Source organism: Malaclemys terrapin, chromosome 2 (assembly GCF_027887155.1).
Source record: "Malaclemys terrapin pileata isolate rMalTer1 chromosome 2, rMalTer1.hap1, whole genome shotgun sequence".
NCBI lineage: Eukaryota > Metazoa > Chordata > Testudines > Emydidae > Malaclemys > Malaclemys terrapin.
Window position 1 is genome coordinate 19490306 of NC_071506.1, and position 14495 is coordinate 19504800.

At 49.1% G+C, this 14495-nt stretch overlaps 1 protein-coding gene across 2 annotated transcripts; it reads right to left on the bottom strand.

The window, feature by feature from the left end:
• Positions 1 to 8231: 8231 nt before the first annotated feature.
• MYC (MYC proto-oncogene, bHLH transcription factor) lies at positions 8232 to 12736 on the bottom strand. 2 transcript variants are annotated; one of them, XM_054019689.1, is made up of 3 exons: positions 12387 to 12736; positions 10529 to 11225; positions 8232 to 9157 (listed from the first exon to the last, which is right to left on the bottom strand). In XM_054019689.1, exons 2-3 carry the CDS (start codon positions 11208 to 11210, stop codon positions 8616 to 8618), a joined length of 1224 nt encoding a protein of 407 aa, XP_053875664.1. In that variant the 5' UTR covers positions 11211 to 11225; positions 12387 to 12736; the 3' UTR covers positions 8232 to 8615. The 2 variants fall into 2 exon arrangements, with proteins under 2 accessions (XP_053875664.1, XP_053875663.1); XM_054019688.1 differs by having other exon boundaries at positions 8232 to 9160.
• Between the last annotated feature and the right edge of the window lie 1759 nt (positions 12737 to 14495).

Sequence of the window (14495 nt, forward strand, 5' to 3'; positions counted from 1 at the left end):
CTGGCAGACGTGGGGCTGCATTGCACACAGCAGCAGCCCCTTGCCTTTTGGTAAAAGATGGTATATTACAACTGATATCCGTCGTCGTTGTACTGCAGTGGCTGTCAATCATGGGCACCTGGGCAGTCTCGACGATGATGGCTATCAGTCGTAGTATGCTATTTTCTGCCAAGCACCCAGTATTTTCTGCCAAGCACCCATAAGATGCCGAGGGCTATCAGTCATGCTGCACTATTGTCTGCCAGCTTAAGATGTAAAAAATAGATTTGTTCTGTATTCATTTGCTTCCCCCTCCCTCCGTGAAATCAACGGCCTGCTAAACACAGGGTTTTGAGTTCAATCTTTGGGGGGGGCCATTCTGTGTGACAGTTGTTTGTGTTTCTCCCTGATGCACAGCCACCTTTGTTGATTTTAATTCCCTGTACCTGTAAGCCATGTCGTCACTCGCCCCTCACTCCCTCCCTCCGTCCGTCAGATACTAGTTTCGCGCCTTTTTTCAGACCAGATGCCATAGCACTGGGATCATGGAGCCCGCTCAGATCACCGCGGCAATTATGAGCACTATGAACACCACGCGCATTGTCCTGGAGTATATGCAGAGCCAGGACATGCCAAACCAAAACCAGGACCAGCCGAGGAGGCGATTGCAGCGCGGCGACGAGAGTGATGAAGAAATTGACATGGACATAGACCTCTCACAAGGCACAGGCCCCAGCAATGTGCAAATCATGGTGTTAATGGGGCAGATTCTATCCATGGAACGCCGATTCTGGGCCCAGGAAACAAGCACAGACTGGTGGGACTGCATTGTGCTGCAGGTGTGGGACGATGCCCAGTGGCTGCGAAACTTTCGCATGCGTAAGGGCACTTTCATGGAACTTTGTGACTTGCTTTCCCCTGCCCTGAAGCGCCAGAATACCAGGATGAGAGCAGCCCTCACAGTTGAGAAGCGAGTGGCGATAGCCCTGTGGAAGCTTGCAACGCCAGACTGCTACCGGTCAGTCGGGAATCAATTTGGAGTGAGCAAATCTACTGTGGGGGCTGCTGTGATCCAAGTTGCCAGGGCAATGAAAGACCTGGTGATATCAAGGGTAGTGACTCTGGGAAACGTGCAGGTCATAGTGGATGGCTTTGCTGCAATGGGATTCCCAAACTGTGGTGGGGCGATAGACGGAACCCATATCCCTATCTTGGCACCAGAGCACCAAGCCATGGAGTACATAAACCGCAAGGGGTACTTTTCAATGCTGCTGCAAGCCCTGGTGGATCACAAGGGACGTTTCACCAACATCAACGTGGGATGGCTGGGAAAAGTACATGATGCTTGTGTCTCCAGGCACTCTGGTCTGTTTTGAAAGCTGGAGGAAGGGACTTTCTTCCCGGACCAGAAAATAACCGTTGGGGATGTTGAAATGTCTATAGTTACCCTTGGGGACCCAGCCTACCCCTTAATGCCATGGCTCATGAAGCCATACACAGGCAGCCTGGACAGTAGTCAGGACCTGTTCAACTACAGGCTGAGCAAGTGCCGAATGGTGGTGGAATGTGCGTTTGGACGTTTAAAAGGGCACTGGCGCAGCTTACTGACTCGCTCAGACCTCAGTGAAAAGAATATCCCCATTGTTATTGCTGCTTGCTGTGCGCTCCACAATATCTGTGAGAGTAAGGGGGGAGACATTTATGGCAGGGTGGGAGGTTGAGGCAAATCGCCTGGCCGCTGATTACACGCAGCCAGACACCAGGGCGGTTAGAAGAGCACAGCAGGGCGCGGTGCGCATCAGAGAAGCTTTGAAAACGAGTTTTGTGACTGGCCAGGCTACGGTGTGAAACTTCTGTTTGTTTCTCCTTGATGAACCCTCCGCCCCACCCCCCCCAACCCGGTTCACTCTACTTCCCTGTAAACCAACCACCCCACCTTCCCCTCCCACTTCGAGCACCGCTTGCAGAGGCAATAAAGTCATTGTTACTTCACATTCATGCATTCTTTATTAATTCATCACACAATTAGGGGGATAATTGCCAAGGTAGCCTGGGATGGGTGGGGGAGGAGGGAAGGAAAAGGACACACTGCAGTTTAAAACTTTAACTCTTATTGAAGGCCAGCCTTCTGATGCTCGGGCAATCATCTGGGGTGGAGTGACTGGGTGGCCAGAGGCCCTCCCACCGTGTTCTTGGGCGTCTGGATGAGGAGGCTATGGAACTTGGGGAGGAGGGCTGTTGGTTACGTAGGGGCTGTAGCGGCGGTCTCTGCTCCTGCTGCCTTTCCTGCAGCTCAACCATATGCTGGAGCATATCAGTTTGATGCTCCAGCAGCCGGAGCATCGACTCTTCCCTTCTGTCTGCAAGCTGACGCCACCTATCATCTTCAGCCCGCCACTTGCTCTGTTCAGCCCGCGATTCAGCCCGCCACCTCTCCTCTCATTCATATTGTGCTTTTCTGTAGTCTGACATTGACTGCCTCCACGCATTCTGCTGTGCTCTTTCAGCTTGGGAGGACATCTGGAGCTTCGTGAACATGTCATCCCGAGTCCGCCATTTTCTCCTTCTAATCTTCACTAGCCTCTGTGAAGGAGAAACATTTGCAGCTGGTGGAGGAGAAGGGAGAGGTGGGTAAAAAAGACACATTTTAGAGAACAATGGGTACACTCTTTCACGTTAAATTTTGCTGTTCACATTACACAGCACATGTACTTTCGTTACAAGGTCGCATTTTTCCTCTTATATTGAGGGCCTGCCAGTTTGGTGGGAGAGGTCACTCATGCAGTGCCAGGCAACAGATTTCGGCTTGCAGGCAGCCATGGTAAGCCACAGTCTTTTGGCTTTTTTAACCTTCTTAACATGTGGGAATGGTTTCAAACAGTAGCGTCCTCATTTCCCATACCAAGCACCCATTGGGTTGGCCATTTAAAATGCATTTGCAATGTAAAAGGAGGGGCTGCAGTTTCCGGGTTAACATGCAGCACAAACCCAACTAACCCCCCTCCCCCCACACACCCAATTATCGGGGATGATCACTTCACCCCTCCCCCCCACCGCTTGGCTAATAGCTGGGAACATTTCTGTTCAGCAGAGCAGGAAGGGGCACCTCTGAATGTCCCTTAATAAAATCGCCCCATTTCAACCAGGTGACCGTGAATGATATCACTCTTCTGAGGATAACAAAGAGCGATAAGGAATGGATGTTGTCTGCATGCCAGCAAACAGCGGGACCATACGCTGCCATGCTTTGTTATGCAATGATTCCAGACTACGTGCTACTGGCCTGGCGTGGTAAAGTGTCCTACCATGGCGGACGGGATAAGGCAGCCCTCCCCAGAAACCTTTTGTAAAGGCTTTGGGAGTACATGAAGGAGAGCTTTCTGGAGATGTCCCTGGAGAATTTCTGCTCCATCCCCATACACGTTAACAGACTTTTCCAGTAGCTGTACTGGCCGCGATTGCCAGGGCAAATTAATCATTAATCATTAAACACGCTTGCTTTTAAACCATGTGTAATATTTTCAAAGGTACACTCACCAGAGGTCCCCTGTGTGCCCTCAAGGTCTGGGAGCATGCCTTGGGTGAGTTCAGGGGTTACTGGCTCCAGGTCCAGGGTGATAAACATATCCTGGCTGTTGGGGAAACTGGTTTCTCCGCTTCCTTGCTGCTGTGAGCTATCTACATTATCTTCATCCTCAGCTTCCTCATACCCCGAACCTGCTTCCCTGTGTGTTTCTCCATTGAAGGAGTCAAAGCACACGGTTGGGGTAGTGGTGGCTGCACCCCCTAGCATGGCATGCAGCTCCGCGTAGAAGCAGCATGTTTGCGGCTGTGCCCCGGACCTTCTATTTGCCTCTCTGGCTTTGTGGTAGGCTTGCCTTAGCTCCTTAATTTTCACGCGGCACTGCTGTGCGTCCCTGTTATGGGCTCTGTCCTTCATGGCCTTGGAGACCTTTTCTAATATTTTGCCATTTCGTTTACTGCTACGGAGTTCAGCTAGCACTGATTCATCTCCCCATATGGCGAGCAGATCCCATTCCTCCCGTTCGGTCCATGATGGAGCTCTTTTGCGATCCTGGGACTCCATCATGGTTACCTGTGCTGATGAGCTCTGCATGGTCACCTGTGCTCTCCACGCTGGGCAAACAGGAAATGAAATTCCAACGTTCGCGGGGCTTTTCCTGTCTACCTGGTCAGTGCATCTGAGTTGAGAGTGCTGTCCAGAGCGGTCACAATGAAGCACTGTGGGATAGCTCCCGGAGGCCAATAATGTCGAATTTCGTCCACACTACCCCAATTCCAGCCCGCTAAGGCCGATTTTATCGCTAATCCCCTCGTCGGAGGTGGAGTAATGAAATCGGTTTAAAGGGCCCTTTAAGTCGAAAGAAGGGGCTTCGTCGTGTGAACGTGTCCAGGCTTAATTCGATTTAATGCTGCTAAATTCGACCTAAACTCGTAGTGTAGACCACGCTTGAGTAAACCTCAAAGGGAAAGCAAGTGTTGTTGTTTCAGTAAGTGGTGCTTTTCTTTCAGAATCACTCCTGAATCCATGCAACAGCATGTTTCTAGGAGGCACTGTACAGCTGGAGGTGCTGTCTTTCTGATGAGATGTATAACCTAAGCTCTGGATATGCATGGTAATTAAAAATCCCACGGTGAGTTAAATTGGTGAGTTAACTTCAGTGTTCTATCTTAATTCCAGTTTAGGGTGATTCCAGATTCCAGTGGTTGGTGAATGATCCCTATATACATATACAATGAGATTTTCCAAAGTGCTCAGTGTTGGCCCAGGTCTGTTTCAATTGAAGGCATGGTGAACTGCCATTGACTTTAATGGGCACAGAATTAGGTCAATGCTCAGTGCTTTTGAAAATCCTAACCATGTGTCCTAAAACATTATATGATATTTATAATTAGTTGGCTGGACAGAAATGATGTGCTAGAGAAAGAAATGATGGAATACTAAAGACCCATATTGTTACATTTTAATTACCAAAGTGTGTCATGCAGGCAAATTTATTCTCACTATTAAGGACTATTTCTGAGTGCCACCTAGTTGTTTTTTTTTACCACAATTTAGCACAATTTGCTGCTTCATGCTTTTCCAACAGATGTTGTTTGAATGCTCAGGTAGAACTGGAAGAGCAGAGAGATGGAGATAAAAATGCTGCTGGTATTTTAAACATTGTTGTGGTACAGCTGTTTGGCAAGCAGTGTGAAAGCTTATTACATTTCAAGACCCAGTGCCTTCTTTTACAAGCTTATCAACCTTTATTGCTCCAAAAACAGCAGCAGAAACTAACACTTCCTCCTCTATATACATATCCTGCATCTTGGCAGGGGGTCAGACTAGATGACCCTGGCAGTTCCTTCAAACCCTATGATTCTAATGCATCACTAACTGAATCCATCCCAGAAACTCCTTTGGGATATCTCGTTTATTCCCAGCCTGTCACACGAACTACAGGAGTGGAAGCAACCTTTTCTTTGCTGCAGCTATGGTTTTATGGCAGCTTGCACAGCTGCTACTCTGAAACCAGTTTTTTTCTTGACCTGAAGTACTATTTTTAACCCACTTTTTGCTATGGCATTTAGATACAATCGTTTTAAAACAAGGAAACACCCAGAAATCCTTGGGATCTCCTAAAGCAGGTAAAAAGGTCAATTTGGAGTATGATAAAGATCTGTTTTACTGTTCTGGCGTGGGTCGGCGCATGGACCACGTGAAGATTAGTACAGAAAATGAGTAAAGAAAAAGAAATCCAATTTATTAAAAGATTGGGAACCTTCATGTCTGTAGCTAAAGCAAGGACTGCTATCTCCCAAATATTTCCCATGGTTTTAGGAAAGCTATATGTAAGAGGTACTCTGCTACCTAGTCTCTGCGTCCTGAACTTATTAATGGGAACAAAGATGATAAAAGGAATGTTGTTAATGCAGGGGACCTGGAGCCAAACCTACAGCCGTGCCTCCTTTGCTGGATGAATATGTATCCATTTGTAAAGTGTGTAGGCTAACATAACTGATTTGAAAAGCATTTTGAAATTGTTGGACAACAGATGCTGTGCAAATTATTATTGGAACCCAGAAATAATGCAGGGCAGAAAAGGAGAGAAAATGGCTATTAAATACATACTTTTTAAAAATGAATAAAGCTACCTCCCCCAAGGAGTGCTTTATGAATGTAGAAATTGCTCTAAGAGTCACAGATAGTGGAAAGCACCCTACTTATGGTTCTGACATGACAGAACAGCTCAAGTTTCATTTCATGGTCTTCTGTTCACCAATATCTAACTTGCTCATGTCACATCCTCAAAAAAGTGTCTGCAGGCCATTTTAGAAACTTACGAAGAGGGATCCAGACAAGTTTAACAAAGACCAAGATTTTTCAAAGGATCCTAAGCACCCAACACCTGTAGAAATTCAATGGGATATGGGCACCTACCTCCCATAGGCCCCACTGGAAATCCCAGACAGCACACCTGTAGGCAGTGTGCTACAACAACTTTTATTGTAAGTGCTTCAGAGCAAGGACCTTGTCAACTTTTCAAATATGAATATTTATGGCAATGTAGAAATGAAATATGATTTGTCCAACCACAACCCGACCTTACAGGATGATTGGTGGGAAATGTTAGAATGTCTGAAAACGATGTGAGATACATGAGGTATCTTGGCTAGCAGAGGTTATTTGCTCTAATATCCAGCAATCAAACAGCTTGTTTGTTACAGGTGCATTTAAGTCTTCTTACAAATGTTAGCATTGTAAATTAGAAAGACGAGATGGGTGAGGTAATATCTTTTATTGGACCAAATTCTGTTGGTGAGAAAGAGCCAAGCTTTTGAGCCACCCAGCGTTACAGCTCACCCAGCTTCACTCTCTAGTATCGTGAAACCAACATAAGCTACAACTGCACCGCATACAATCACTGCAAATTTCAGACCAGTGCTTCTGAAATGCTTTTTGTAAATGCAGGATGATCAGAGACAGGCTTTCATTTAAAAAAATTACTCCCCCCCCCTCCTCGATCCAATGCCTAATTTGTTTCTTGGTTTGACTCAGGCTGCTTCAACACACAGGCAGCAGAAGGGGATAAGGATTGCCACCTTAAAACATACTTCTAACGCAGAGGTTCCCAAACAGTAGGGCATGCCCCCCCTCCCCCAAAGGGACACAGAGAAATGTTCAGGGGGACACAGCAGGGCCTGGGTCAGCTGTGGAGGGAGCACCACCCAGCTCTGCTCCCCTTTGGCCCCAGCCATGGTCCTGCTCCCAGCCCCACTTCTGCCCCCAGCTGCAGTCCCTTTACCATCCCAGGTAGCCACAGCCCTGCTCCCAGCTCCTGTGAGGGGTGACAGACAGGAGTAAGGGGGGATGCATGAGCCTAAAAAGTCTGAGGAAAGAGGTTGTCTGACTAATGCAGCTAGTTGTGTCTATTGTTACACACATGGGGACTTTCTCCAAGGCTTGAGGCAAAAACAATAATTTGAGTTAATTCCTGATTTTAGAGGTCATGTGACAAGACAGTTAAACTGTTGGGTCAGATTCAGTCAGAGATTTAATCTGCAGTTAAGAAATTAGTGTTTTCTTTCTTTGCCGTAATTTGTAGAGTAGGTAAATGAAGGCATAGCTATTGGCGTAGTTTGGTTATGCGTGAGTAAAATTGTTTTTTGTTCTTGGAAGAGTTTCTTGATTTTTTTTCCACTTCGTTCTTACAGGAATTAGAGCTAAAACATTGTCTGCTACCTATAACAGAATTAGAAATGTTCATTTCAAAACCCCAACATTCAAAGTAGACAAAAGAGTAGTTTCATTTGTTTTTTACCATGTTGTATTCCTTAATTTTGATTTGGTTCCACCACTTCTTTATGATAAATACAGGAAGCAGTAGTAGAGTTTACACTAGTATCCTCTACTATTGGTGTAGGATTATATTGGAAGATGAATATATAATTAATTCCAGTCCTTAGTGCAAAATGAAAATGCATAGTAAATCCTGCCCTTACTATTTAGCTCTGGAGTTATTAACTTGTATTGATTGTAGATGACAATATGGGAAGAAGAAGCAAAGTCTTTACAGATGGTTTAACTAATTATAGTTTAGGCAAATATTTATTTATCTAAAAACAAAATAAAAATGAATTTTTAAAAGAAAATGTATTTAAATAAAACCCATAAAATGGTGAAATGTTCTGGTACAGAAGTTCAAGACAAGTATAAACCCAGTTGCCATAACTGCTGAGTATTAATGTTGCACATTTTTCTATAAAGATTTTATTAAAAGTATGTACATAGCAATAAGGTATGTAAATATATACAGCCATTTGAGGACAACTTTTTGGAACTGTCTTAAGAAAAATGACTTAAATACAAAATTTTCAAAGAACAAAATTGAAAAGTTCATCCCCAAGCATGAAGAAAAGTCCCATTTGTCCTTATGCCCAAAGTATTAATTATGAGGCAGTTTTGAGGTTATGGCTAAACCTTTCGAAGGTTCCAGCCAAGGTTGTGTAGTCTTGAGTTATTTTGCACAGCATGCAATTGTAATGGTTCCATACTTTAAGAACTGGCATAGTTCATGAGTAAGATTAGAAATATTAATATTTTATTTCAGTCTGGATTAGATTATTCTAATCTATGCACAAGAGTTCCTTAGCTGCTCAAGTTTATGTTTCAACTGTTCTCGCCGCTTCCTCAACTGTTCTTTCTCTGCAATCAGTCTGTGTTCATCTGTTTGAATAGAAAGAACATATTCTGTGGCTTTTTTAAGGATGACAACTTTGGGAGCCTTTTCGTTGTTGGCTACCTCAGGTATTTGGTCACGCAAAGCAAAGAAACTCAACTTCAGCTCATTTCTCCTTTGGCGCTCCAAGACGTTGTGTGTTCGCCTCTTGTCGTTTTCTTCTGTGTCTGATGTGCGGGGACTTGAGCACTTTCGGTTATTACTGATTTGTTTGAGAACTCTACCATTGTCCAACTTTATCCTTTTTGCTGAAGGATACTCAAGTTTGGTGGAGGGAGGAGCAGCATAATTGTGCTGATGGATGGGGACATGACACCGCTTAAGAACTAGTGGGCTGTGGTGTGGCTTACTGTGCTCTTCTGTTGGTTGTGTGATTGATTCGGATTCACTTGTTGTCACAACATCAATTTCTTCTTCATCTTCCTCTGGTTCTTCTTCTGGAAGAAAAAACACCCCTGCTGTAAGTCAACTTGTAGGGACATTTAAAAAACAGTTTGTAAGTGTTCCTTGCTATATAATGGAGAACAAGGTGGCTTTTAAATATTTTATATATTTTGTAATCTGCTTCTAAAACCTGCACTTCCCTGAAAAATGTTTTCTTTGAGAAACCCAACATTCAACAGAAATACTGTTAAAAGAACAGACTCCTCTTTTGCAATTCTTAACTCTGCATCCCAGATGGCCAAACCCTGCCTCCCAGATAGCAAGTTACGTAATTCTGAACAGACAGCAGGGAAGTTGAATGCTGACAGCAGATGTTACAGCATAACCCCACCCCCACCCCGGCAAAAAATTAATCCCCCAAATCATGGAAGCCATCTGTAAATATTTAGTGAGTCTTTGGCAACACCCCAAAGCAAAGATTACTTAACACTTGTATATTTTAGGGGCACCTTCAGAAGCTCCCCCCATTATTCATGGGTAATCCAGGGGAACAAAAAAAACCCCACTATAAACTTCATGGGCAGATAAACCTCAGTCCCTGACTATACATGGGTTTGTCTCTCAAACTGTTTGAAAGCTATGTAAGCATGCCTTACAAAAACTTTCCCAGACCCATTTACTTCTTTTCAACTACTTTCACTAGCACCTCCCATCCCAAGCCATGAATGTCACTGGAGGGCAGATTCAATTGGATAAGATTCTAACTTTGTGGAATGACTCAGAGCCTGTTATGAAAGTTAACACCTTCCTCCCTCTCTCCCCCCCACCCCATGGGCTGGTTTCCCAGGGAATTTAATTCGCGCAGAGCCTCTCAGCGTGCCTTGCTAACGTGGCATTTAAAAAAGCACATGCAATAGGGGGACTGAAATCCTTAGGGTGGGAGGAGTTACACACCAGTTTCAGCAGGAAACCAAACTGTGTCTCCTGCCCAAGCCCTTCGTGTTTTAAACCTTCCAAGTATTCACCCTGAGCAAATTACAAGACAACCCAACAGAACCCAGGAGGATTGTCATCTAGTACATGCAGAGCGGTTAACTTTTAAAGTGGTATACAAAGGGTGCATTCAGGGGACAAGAGTGCACCCCAAAACGCACAGAGGGAGCAGCTATTGCTCAGCGCTTACCGTGGGGCCGGCAAACGTTGTTCGATAAGTTATCTGAACGGGAAGCTGGAGCCATAAAGGGCCTGGCAGGGGAAGTCCCTGGTGTCTTCCCTGGCAGGGCCAGTTACCTTCATGTCTGACTCCCCAAGAGGCAAGGAGCAGCCGGGCTGTGCCCCTGCCGATCTCCCCAGGGAAGCCCCCCTGTCTGGCTAGGCGGTGGGCAAGTCTGCTGAGAGAAGAAGGGTGGGTTGATACTCACCCGAGTCGCTGCTGGTGGTGGGCGGGGTGTCATCGCCCAGCAGGGAAGCCGGGCTGGAGCTGGGGGAGCCGGGCTTGGAAGATCTCTCACTGAGCGGGTAGGGGAAGACCACGGAGGGGTCTATGCAGTCGGAGGCGGCGGCGCCCAGGTCGTGCAGGTAGGTACTGGCGGAGGCGGGGGAGGGGGCCAGGCAAGGCGGCTGCGAGGGCGGCGGTGGCGGGCAGAGCCGGGAGCCGGAGCCCCCTTCCCTGCGGGCCGCCTGGTAGGAGGCCAGCTTCTCGGACACCACCTTCTCCAGCTTGGCGGCGGCGGAGAAGCCGCTCCACATGCAGTCCTGGATGATGATGGATTTCACGAAGGATTCGTCGTCCGGGTCGCAGATGAAGCTCTGGTTCACCATGTCTCCCCCCAGCAGCTCTGTCACCATCTCCAGCTGATCGGCGGTGGAGGGGAAGTAGGCGGCGGCCAGGCTGGAGCGGCGGCTGGGCGAGAGGGGCGGCGTGGGCAGCAGCTCGAACTTCTTCCAGATGTCCTCGGAGGGGGCGGGCGGCTGGAGCTCGCTGCCCCGCTGCTGCGCCGCCAGGTAGAAGTTCTCCTCCTCCTCCTCGAAGTAGAAGTAGGGCTGCACCGAGTCGTAGTCGTAATCGTAGTTCTTGCTGGGGAGGGTCGAGGTCAGCGGCATCGCGGCGGCTGGTGCCTGAGGGCCAAGGGAGGGGGGACACGGGTCAGGGCGCCGCGGGGTAACAACGGGGTGCAGCCCCCCCACCATGCAACACTGAGTGAAGCCCCCGATAAATGGGGTTCAGCCCCCGGAGCACCCCGATAAACGGTGCAAACAGGGGGACACCCCCGTGGAGAAGGGGGGCACCTACCCCCTAATACGGCGCAGGAGTGGGCTGCAACCACCGACCCCCCATCAATAGAGGACATACGGGGCACACTACCAGCCCGCAGTTCGCTCCGGTGCAAACCGGGGAGCAAAAGACCCCTCCGCCCGCACCCGCAGTGCGCCGGGCTGGACAGCGGGCGCTGCGGCTGAAGCACCTCCTTAGAGCCGGAACCACCTTAACAGAGCGCGGCGACCGCTGCGCACTTCTCCCCCCCCCCAGCGGTAGGGGCTCCCCGGGATTCTCTCCCCTGCGTCGCCGCCCGCCTCCGGGTTCCTCTCCGCCCCTTCGCCTCCCCTCCCGGACCCAGGTCTTGGCCAGCTCGGCTCCGTCCCTTCCTCGGGAGCCGGCTCCCGGTCCCCGCAGATCCTGTCCAGCCCAGCTGGAGAGCGGGGAAAATGAGCCAGCGCCCGGCCAGGGACCCCTCTGCCCAGCACCAGCCCCACGTCCCCGGCAGGTCAAGAGCCGGAGCCGGCAACCGGGGAAAAGCGGAGCGAATCCCTCCAGCGGCTTCCAGGACAGGCAGCTCCCCACCTACCCCGCTGCCCCAAGCCTCAGTCCCCCTGGACTGCAAATGGGGCAGGGGGAAACCAAACTCTGCTGCCCGTGTGCCCAGCACCCAACCGGGACACTGGCTGGGTACAACCCCAGACCTCAGGGCACCCCTGTCCCCCGCCCGGGGCTGCAAGCGGGGACACTGAAGTGCCCGGGGAAAAGCCCGATTTAAAGACCCCAGTGCAATGAATGAGGAAGGCAGAGCGCGCCTTACACACAGGCTGCCCGTGCTGCAGCTGTTATACACCTTGTGTCACTGCGTCTAGACACACTTCCCAGCTGAGCCACCCCTCGAGCTCAGCGCTTCACCAAGGGGGTCACTAGCGTAGCCCCCCCAAAGGGTGCAAACCCAGGGCAGACCCCCCCGGGGGAGAACCCTACCAACCAAAGGTGCGAACACGTCTTTGCAAACTCACCGGTTCCTCCGATGCACCGGCTGGGATATGCAGCGGGGGACGGATTAAAGACGGTGCAAAAAAAAGCGAAAGGGGAAAAAGGAAAACAAAAACCCTGTCCCGCAATAATGATCCCACAAAAGCGGCAGGCAGCGGGGGGGAAGCGCCTTTCCCGGCGGCTTTCAGCGCCAGCCCCTCGCGCACGGAATTGTAAGTCCAAGGCAGCGCCGCCGTGTCCGGGGGCAGTCGGAAGTTCGCTCGCTCGCTCGGCTGTAAAGCGCCGGCCGGCGTAAGAGGGGAGGGGGCTTGACTAGGAGGCGGTGCAGCGACTGCTACCGTGCGAGCCCGTCTCCCTCCCTCTCTCCACTGCAAAGAGCAGGCAGCCTCCCCACACTGCTGCTTTTATAGGGCTACGCCTTTCCCGCCAAGCGGAGCTGCGGACTAGCTGGTGGAGGGGGCTAGTGAGCGAGGGGTGGGATTGGTGCATTACGAGGACTATTTTGTTTGCCGCCGCCGCCGCAGCAGTGTGTAAAGCAAGGAGGAAAGGCAGCTAGTATTACTAGCGGGGAAAGGGACTGGGGGGGACAGGCTGCATTGTACCATAACAGGCGCTACTAGAAGCCAGAGAAACGGAAGTAAACATAGTAAGAGCACCAGAGATGAATTAAAGTGCTCGCTGCAATTGCTCCTGCCCATCGGACATTTCCCTGACCTCCTTTCCACCCATGCAACAGAAAATACTCGTGCAACACAGGTCACTTGGTGACCACCTTTACCGCCGCGATCATGGGGCTGGAGCGATGTTTATTTTTTTTATTTTGCAAGCCGGCGTTGCATAACACCTCCCCAGCTTTCATCTCAGGGGTATAAGCCATCGATTGTCATTTGGCCGCTTTGTTAAACAAAGGCTGGAGATGTTTGGAAGGAGGCGCTCCTCAGGTGTGCATGGAAAGGAAGGTTGCAGGGCAACTAGAAAAGGGGTTGGTGCAAAAGCAAAGGAAGCAGAGAGGAAAACGTAAACGAGGGAAATATTAAAATGTTATCAGAGCAGAAGGAGCATTTCTTGCCCGGGTATCGCGAGCACGTCTCCCCAGGTTGTTATCCCCTGCATGCATTTCCTAGCGCATGCACAGAAGGGTTAAAAAGCAGAAGGAGGTTACCGGCTTTGGCCCAGGGAGGTTACTAGACGGAGTAAACCCAAGCAGAGGGGCAAGAGACAATTGGTTTTACTCCCCAAATGGCTGCTGCAATCTGGTGTCTCCGCCACAGTCTCTATGTCCTTTTTAATTTAAAAGTATCTTTCCCCCTCTGGAAAAAAAATAGTGGGAGCTTAATAAACCAGCTGGCTCCGCCCAAATGACAGACTCAAGTGCAAAGCTTTCTCAGTGGCGATTGCAAAGAGGGAAATGGATCCAGGCTCAGCCTGCCCTTACCCCAGCAGACGGGCGGCTCCGCCAGGTTCATCTCCCAGGTAAAGGGAGGGAGGGAAAACCGTTAACTCTTTCCTTTCTCTACCACGCAAAAATCCCCGCCTGCTGTCGGCTCCTTTATTCTTTGCTACAGATACTCTACCTGCCCAGTTATTCCAGACACCTGGGCTTTCCAACATGCCATTTATTTCACACTACCCCTCCCCGTTTCACAGGTTCACCTAGTTGTCCCCTTGTTACGCTTTTTCTCGCCTGTTTCGTCTCTTACGTATTAACCTGGTTGGCATGAGATCCTTTTACAGCCAACCAGGGAGAGCCAGACCAAATACTTGAGAGTGATTTGCACCATTTTAAAATGCAGCTGGCTTCAAAGGGTCAGACGAGCCAGGTCCTTTCCCTGTTGCTCAGATTAAGCTGCTCCCCCTGCGTCTTCTTAACAAACTTTCCTTTACCTCCTATGCACTTACAAACAAACCTCGGGGAAGCAATTAGGGGGGAAAGTGCTATCATACCTATTTGTTAAAATATTGTGACGTGTAATCCTACACTCATAGCTTGCAGGAAAAAAAAATCAGAGGCCTCTGGTTCGCTGCAGGAAACAAAAATTCTTAGCCAGGGATTCACTACTGCACCACTACTGGCTTTGGCTGCAAAAACGATTCTCACGCCTGGTCCCTCCGCACTGGTAGCGGAGTAATTG